An 8,195-nucleotide genomic window follows, 5' to 3' on the forward strand; every position below is an offset into this window, starting at 1 on the left:
TCAGTAGCTTCGCTCTTGGTTGTAGTTAAAATTTCTTCCGTTGAAGAAATCTCACCTGCTTCAGATGTGCTAGCCGTAGGACTTGTTATCGGTTCCGTAGAAAAAGTGCTTGCATAAGGATTGAGCGTTGATTCAACATTGTCAGTTGAAGATGAAATCTGGTCAGTAGCTTCGCTCTTGGTTGTATATAAAATTCCTTCTGTGGAAGAGGAGGAATCACCTGCCTCAGTTGTGCTAGCCGTAGAAATTGTTATCGATTCCGTGGAAGAAGTGCCTGCATATGGATTGAGAATTGAATTCTCATTGCCAATTGAAGATGAAACCTTATCAGTCGCTTCGCTCTTGGTTGTATATAAAACTTCTTCCGTTGAAGAGAAGATCTCACCTGCTTCAGATGTGCTAGCCGTAGGAATTGTTATCGAATCCGTGAGAGAAGTGCCTGCATATGGATTGAGAATTGAATTCTCATTGCCAATTGAAGATGAAACCTTATCAGTCGCTTCGCTCTTGGTTGTATATAAAACTTCTTCCGTTGAAGAGAAGATCTCACCTGCTTCAGATGTGCTAGCCGTAGGACTTGTTATCGGTTCCGTAGAAAAAGTGCTTGCATAAGGATTGAGCGTTGATTCAACATTGTCAGTTGAAAATGAAATCTGGTCAGTAGCTTCGCTCTTGGTTGTAGATAAAATTTCTTCCGTTGAAGAGGAGATCTCACCTGATTCAGTTGTGCTAGCCGTAGGACTTGTTATCGGTTCCGTAGAAAAAGTGCTTGCATAAGGATTGAGCGTTGATTCAACATTGTCAGTTGAAAATGAAATCTGGTCAGTAGCTTCGCTCTTGGTTGTAGATAAAATTTCTTCCGTTGAAGAGGAGATCTCACCTGCTTCAGTTGTGCTAGCCGTAGGACTTGTTATCGATTCCGTGGAAGAAGTGCTTGCATATGGATTGAGCGTTGATTCCTCATTTCCAGTTGAAGATGAAATCTGATCAGTAGCTTCGCTCTTGGTTGTAGTTAAAATTTCTTCCGTTGAAGAAATCTCACCTGCTTCAGATGTGCTAGCCGTAGGACTTGTTATCGGTTCCGTAGAAAAAGTGCTTGCATAAGGATTGAGCGTTGATTCAACATTGTCAGTTGAAGATGAAATCTGGTCAGTAGCTTCGCTCTTGGTTGTAGATAAAATTTCTTCCGTTGAAGAGGAAATCTCACCTGCTTGAGACGTGCTAGCCGTAGGACTTGTTACCGATTCCGTGAAAGAAGTGCTTGCATATGGATTCAGCGTCGATTCCTCATTGCCAGTTGAAGATGAAATCTGATCAGTAGCTTCGCTCTTGGTTGTAGATAAAATTTCTTCCGTTGAAGAGGAGATCTCACCTGCTTCAGTTGTGCTAGCCGTAGGACTTGTTATCGATTCCGTGGAAGAAGTGCTTGCATATGGATTGAGCGTTGATTCCTCATTGCCAGTTGAAGACGAAATCTGATCAGTAGCTCCGCTCTTGGTTGTAGATAAAATTTCTTCCGTTGAAGAGGAGATCTCACCTGCTTCAGTTGTGCTAGCCGTAGGACTTGTTATCGATTCCGTGGAAGAAGTGCTTGCATATGGATTGAGCGTTGATTCCTCATTGCCAGTTGAAGACGAAATCTGATCAGTAGCTCCGCTCTTGGTTGTAGATAAAATTTCTTCCGTTGAAGAGGAGATCTCACCTGCTTCAGTTGTGCTAGCCGTAGGACTTGTTATCGATTCCGTGGAAGAAGTGCTTGCATATGGATTGAGCGTTGATTCCTCATTGCCAGTTGAAGACGAAATCTGATCAGTAGCTCCGCTCTTGGTTGTAGATAAAATTTCTTCCGTTGAAGAGGAGATCTCACCTGCTTCAGTTGTGCTAGCCGTAGGACTTGTTATCGATTCCGTGGAAGAAGTGCTTGCATATGGATTGAGCGTTGATTCCTCATTGCCAGTTGAAGACGAAATCTGATCAGTAGCTCCGCTCTTGGTTGTAGATAAAATTTCTTCCGTTGAAGAGGAGATCTCACCTGCTTCAGTTGTGCTAGCCGTAGGACTTGTTATCGATTCCGTGGAAGAAGTGCTTGCATATGGATTGAGCGTTGATTCCTCATTGCCAGTTGAAGACGAAATCTGATCAGTAGCTCCGCTCTTGGTTGTAGATAAAATTTCTTCCGTTGAAGAACAGATCTCGCCTGCTTCAGTTGTGCTAGCCGTAGGACTTGTTATCGATTCCGTGGAAGAAGTGCTTGCATATGGATTGAGCGTTGATTCCTCATTGCCAGTTGAAGATGAAATCTGATCAGTAGCTCCGCTCTTGGTTGTAGATAAAATTTCTTCCGTTGAAGAGGAGATCTCACCTGCTTCAGTTGTGCTAGCCGTAGGACTTGTTATCGATTCCGTGGAAGAAGTGCTTGCATATGGATTGAACGTTGATTCCTCATTGCCAGTAGAAGATAAAATCTGATCAGTAGCTCCGCTCTTGGTTGTAGATAAAATTTCTTCCGTTGAAGAGGAGATCTCACCTGCTTCAGTTGTGCTAGCCGTAGGATTTTTTATCGATTCCGTAGAAAAAGAACTTGCATATGGATTGAGCGTTGATTCCCCATTGCCAGTTGAAGATGAAATATGATCAGTAGCTCCGCACTTGGTTGTAGATAAAATTTCTTCCGTTGAAGAGGAGATCTCACCTGCTTCAGGTGAGGTAGCCTTAGGACTTGTTATCGATTCCGTGGAAGAAGTGCTTGCATATGGATTGAGCGTTGATTCCTCATTGCCAGTTGAAGATGAAATCTGATCAGTAGCTTCGCTCTTGGTTGTAGATAAAATTTCTTCCGTTGAAGAGGAGATCTCACCTGCTTCAGTTGTGCTAGCCATAGGACTTGTCATCGATTCCGTGGAAGAAGTGCTTGCATATGGATTGAGCGTTGATTCCTCATTGCCAGTTGAAGACGAAATCTGATCAGTAGCTCCGCTCTTGGTTGTAGATAAAATTTCTTCCGTTGAAGAGGAGATCTCACCTGCTTCAGTTGTGCTAGCCGTAGGACTTGTTATCGATTCCGTGGAAGAAGTGCTTGCATATGGATTGAGCGTTGATTCCTCATTGCCAGTTGAAGATGAAATCTGATCAGTAACTTCGCTCTTGGTTGTAGATAAAATTTCTTCCGTTGAAGAGGAGATCTCACCTGCTTCAGTTGTGCTAGCCGTAGGACTTGTTATCGATTCCGTGGAAGAAGTGCTTGCATATGGATTGAGCGTTGATTCCTCATTGCCAGTTGAAGATGAAATCTGATCAGTAACTTCGCTCTTGGTTGTAGATAAAATTTCTTCCGTTGAAGAGGAGATCTCACCTGCTTCAGTTGTGCTAGCCGTAGGACTTGTTATCGATTCCGTGGAAGAAGTGCTTGCATATGGATTGAGCGTTGATTCCTCATTGCCAGTTGAAGATGAAATCTGATCAGTAACTTCGCTCTTGGTTGTAGATAAAATTTCTTCCGTTGAAGAGGAGATCTCACCTGCTTCAGTTGTGCTAGCCGTAGGACTTGTTATCGATTCCGTGGAAGAAGTGCTTGCATATGGATTGAGCGTTGATTCCTCATTGCCAGTTGAAGATGAAATCTGATCAGTAGCTTCGCTCTTGGTTGTAGATAAAATTTCTTCCGTTGAAGAGGAGATCTCACCTGCTTCAGTTGTGCTAGCCGTAGGACTTGTTATCGATTCCGTGGAAGAAGTGCTTGCATATGGATTGAGCGTTGATTCCTCAATGCCAGTTGAAGATGATATCTGATCAGTAGCTTCGCTCCTGGTTGTAGATAAAATTTCTTCCGTTGAAGAGGAGATCTCACCTGCTTCAGTTGTGCTAGCCGAAGGACTTGTTATCGATTCCGTGGAAGAAGTGCTTGCATATGGATTGAGCGTTGATTCCTCAATGCCGGTTGAAGATGATATCTGATCAGTAGCTTCGCTCCTGGTTGTAGATAAAATTTCTTCCGTTGAATAGGAGATCTCACCTGCTTCAGTTGTGCTAGCCGTAGGACTTGTTATCGATTCCGTGGAAGAGGTGCTTGCATATGGATTGAGCGTTGATTCCTCAATGCCGGTTGAAGATGATATCTGATCAGTAGCTTCGCTCCTGGTTGTAGATAAAATTTCCTCCGTTGAAGAGGAGATCTCACCTGCTTCAGTTGTGCTAGCCGTAGGACTTGTTATCGATTCCGTGGAAGAAGTGCTTGCATATGGATTGAGCGTTGATTCCTCATTGCCAGTTGAAGATGAAATCTGATCAGTAGCTTCGCTCTTGGTTGTAGGTAAAATGTCTACCGTTGAAGAGATCTCACCTGCTTCAGTTGTTGTAGCCGCAGGACTTGTTATCGATTCTGTTGAAGATGTGCTTGCATATGGGTTGAGCGTTGATCCCTCATTGCCAGTTGAAGATGAAATCTGATCTGTAGCTTCGCTCTTGGTTGTAGATAAAATTTGTTCCGTGGAAGTGGAGGTCTCACCTGCTTCAGTTGTGCTAGCCGTAGGACTTGTTATCGATTCCGTGGAAGAAGTGCTTGCATATGGATTGAGCGCTGATTCCTCAATGCCAGTTGAAGATGATATCTGATCAGTAGCTTCGCTCTTGATTGTAGATAAAATTTCTTCTGAGGAAGAGGAGATCTCACCTTCTTCAGTTGTTGTAGCCGTAGGACTTGTTATCGATTCTGTGGAAGAAGTGCTTGCATATGGATTGAGCGTTGATTCCTCAATGCCAGTTGAAGATGATATCTGATCAGTAGCTTCGCTCTTGTTTGTAGATAAAATTTCTTCTGAGGAAGAGTAGATCTCACCTTCTTCAGTTGTTGTAGCCGTAGGACTTGTTATGGATTCTGTGGAAGAAGTGCTTGCATATGGATTGAGCGTTGATTCCTCATTGCCAGTTGAAGATGAAATCTGATCTGTAGCTCCGCTCTTGGTTGTAGATAAAATTTCTTCCGTTGAAGAGGAGATCTCACCTGCTTCAGTTGGGCTAGCCGTAGGACTTGTTATCGATTCCGTGGAAGAAGTGCTTGCATATGGGTTGAGCGTTGATCCCTCATTGCCAGTTGAAGATGAAATCTGATCTGTAGCTCCGCTCTTGGTTGTAGATAAAATTTCTTCCGTTGAAGAGGAGATCTCACCTGCTTCAGTTGTGCTAGGCGTAGGACCTTTTATCGATCCCGTGGAAGAGGTGCTTGCATATGGAATGAGCGTTGATTCCTCATTGCCAGTTGAAGATTTAGGCTGATCAGTATCGGTGCTCTTGGTTGTAAACAAACGTTCTTCAGTTGAAGTGGCGGACTCACTTCCTTCAATTTTGCCTGGCGTAGGATTTGCAGAGTAGTCGTTTTCTTCGGATGTTTTTGTAGTAGAACGTGAAGCCCCTTCGTCGGAGTCCTTTCCAGGTTTTCCGCTGTTTTCCGATGCACTGCTCTCTGCAGTTTCTGAGGATGAAGTTTCACTAGAGCTTTCATCAGTACAACCGCTTTCACAACAATCTTCACTTGAATGGTCTTCCCTCGTTTCTTTTGTTTCGTAAGTTGACGAACTGTCCCCATTTATTGCCGAATAGGAAGATTCATCGTGGTCTTCAAAACCATTATTTAGGCTAATTTCATCAATTGGAGAATTGATTTCATCGGTTTCGCTTGATTCATCAGTTGACGAGCTGTTTTCATCTGTTTCCGAGAATGAGTTATCGTCGTGTTTATTATCATAACTGTCATTTTCGAGTGTCCTTCCATATAAAGATCGGCTTTCATCCGTTTGGCTAATATCATTAATTGATAATGAAATACTGACGACGCTGCCATCGGATTCGTCAGTTTCTTCAGTTGCCCTATTAATAGAACTATCTTTATTTGTTTGCAAAACCCAATTATCGTCGGAGTTTTCCGCAGAACTATCACTTATGCTAGCTTCAATACTTAGGGAGCTATTTTCGTCTTGCTCTGAAGATGAAATATCATCGTTTTCGTAATCAGAGTTTTCACTTTCGCTTGTTTGCAGACTCGAATAACCCGATTCTGAAGAGAAAAATGCAAACCTGCGCTTTCTGGTGACATTATCTTTCTCTAACCGAAATTGCTTACAGTATGCGCTCTTTATGCGTTTTCCCACTGTTGGCTCTGACTTTTCACTTTTATCACATTCAGCTGTTACGCATAGCTCAAATTGTCTGATAAATCGCTCCTTCAATAACTTATACTCTTTTTTGGCAGCTTCTAAGCAAATTTGGTTCTTTTCACTACAACCTCTTAGCTTATTTTCATATGCCCTTCGAGCGCCATAATTTTTTCGTTGCACGTTTGAATAGCAAGTGTTTCCTTTTTGAGCCACAGAAGAATAGCTGAAGTTAATCTTAATAAATGCCAAAATACAAATGTAGGACAGAAATAACTTAAAAGACTTCATTTGCACACTCAAACGGTCTCTGCTGTTTTTTACTTAACTTAAAACCCGCTTGGCGCCCTTTAAAATTCCACGAAAACTTAAAGTTACTGAAAGCTCTCAGTATTTATACACCCTATTTACGGGCGGTAGAGACACGTCTTGGGTTACAAACTTTTACTCAGAAATTTTAATATGTTAGCTGTAGGATATTGCTAGAACAATTATGAAAGTGTACAAAATTGCTTTGGAATATTTTTCTGTTAGTTACGAGCCATAAATAATATAATGTCATTTTTTAATGTTATTGTTCCGGTAGCAAAATGTATGCAAATAACCAATAGGAGTAAAAACTGAAGTATAAATGATAAAGAAGTCGGCCGAAGATTCAATACCTTATATGTATACAGTAAAGACATAAACATTTCGTAAAGTATTCGTAGTTTAAAACCAAGATCGTAGCATTATTTAAGATTTTTCAATTAAAATACAGTTCATTCCCTAACAAATACCATATATGTAAACCTAAACTTAAGATTTTATAGAACTCTTAAAAAAAATTCATCAAACTTCTTAAGCGGGTTTCACTGTATTTAAAACTTTTGACATTCTTTTTATACCTTTCATGAGCATGAAATAATATTATAACTGTGGTCCGATGCTTGTAAGTACCAGAATATGAAGAGATAGACCCCCTAAAATATATACTTATTTGCTCAGAATGTCGAGCTGAGTTCATTTAGCCATGTCCGTCTGTCCGCCTGTCCGCCTGTACGTATGTTTGTATGCAATCTACTTTCTCAGTTTTCGAGATATCCAGATGCAATTTGGTAAGCGGTTGTATTTTTATAATGTACTAGCTATACCCTGCCACGCTTTGCTGTGGNTGTAAACCTAAACTTAAGATTTTATAGAACTCTTAAAAAAAATTCATCAAACTTCTTAAGCGGGTTTCACTGTATTTAAAACTTTTGACATTCTTTTTATACCTTTCATGAGCATGAAATAATATTATAACTGTGGTCCGATGCTTGTAAGTACCAGAATATGAAGAGATAGACCCCCTAAAATATATACTTATTTGATCAGAACGTCGAGCTGTCCGTCTGTCCGTCTGTTTGTATGCAATCTACTCTCTCAGTTTTCGAGATATGCAGATGAAATTTGGTAAGTGGTTGTATTTTTATAATGTACTAGCTATACCCTGCCACGCTTTGCTGTGGCATATTCCTGTTACATGGATGATAAATGATTAACGAAACAAAGCATACGTTTCAGATAAGTTTGATTTTTCCATACCTGTGTATAGGTACACAATATGTTTCGTTTTTCCATTCTCTACGTAGATATCAAGGCTATCTGGTTTGCCTACCACATCTAAATTCGCCACACCCTGACTATATGTAAATGAGCTCATGACACCCATTCTTACCACACGTCACTTAAACTGACCACAACTCAACTCATCTCACCTCAATTTGGGAACTTTTTCGGGATCTTAGAGATTTTTGGAATTCTCGGGACTGAATCCGGATTTTTGAGACAATTTCGGGATAAATCAGAATTTTCAAGTCTATTTTGGGATTTTCGGCACTATTTCGAGATTTTCGAGACTATTTCATTTCGATATATTTATAGATATTGTTATCGACGAAAAAAATACATATTCTTATTGATATATTTGTCGAGGTAATAATTGATATTTTTATTGATATACATATCAATGACATAGATTATGTTATAGATGTAATACTCGATATTGTTATTGATATATAACTGTTG

The 8,195-nt window shown here is 40.7% G+C and overlaps 1 protein-coding gene across 1 annotated transcript in view; it reads right to left on the minus strand.

The window, feature by feature from the left end:
- Positions 1-7,839, minus strand: part of LOC108370969 (probable GPI-anchored adhesin-like protein PGA55) — a 13,530-nt gene extending 5,691 nt beyond the window's left edge. The window contains exons 1-2 of the mRNA XM_017626430.1: positions 7,713-7,839; positions 56-6,049 (exon numbers count right to left, since the gene is read on the minus strand). Coding sequence (XP_017481919.1) covers positions 56-6,049; positions 7,713-7,839 — 6,121 coding nt within the window. The remainder of the gene's footprint in view (positions 1-55; positions 6,050-7,712) is intronic.
- Positions 7,840-8,195: the final 356 nt, after the last annotated feature.

This window comes from Rhagoletis zephyria, unplaced genomic scaffold (assembly GCF_001687245.7).
Source record: "Rhagoletis zephyria isolate East Lansing unplaced genomic scaffold, Rhagoletis_zephyria_1.1 Rzeph_scaffold_04614, whole genome shotgun sequence".
Lineage (NCBI taxonomy): Eukaryota > Metazoa > Arthropoda > Insecta > Diptera > Tephritidae > Rhagoletis > Rhagoletis zephyria.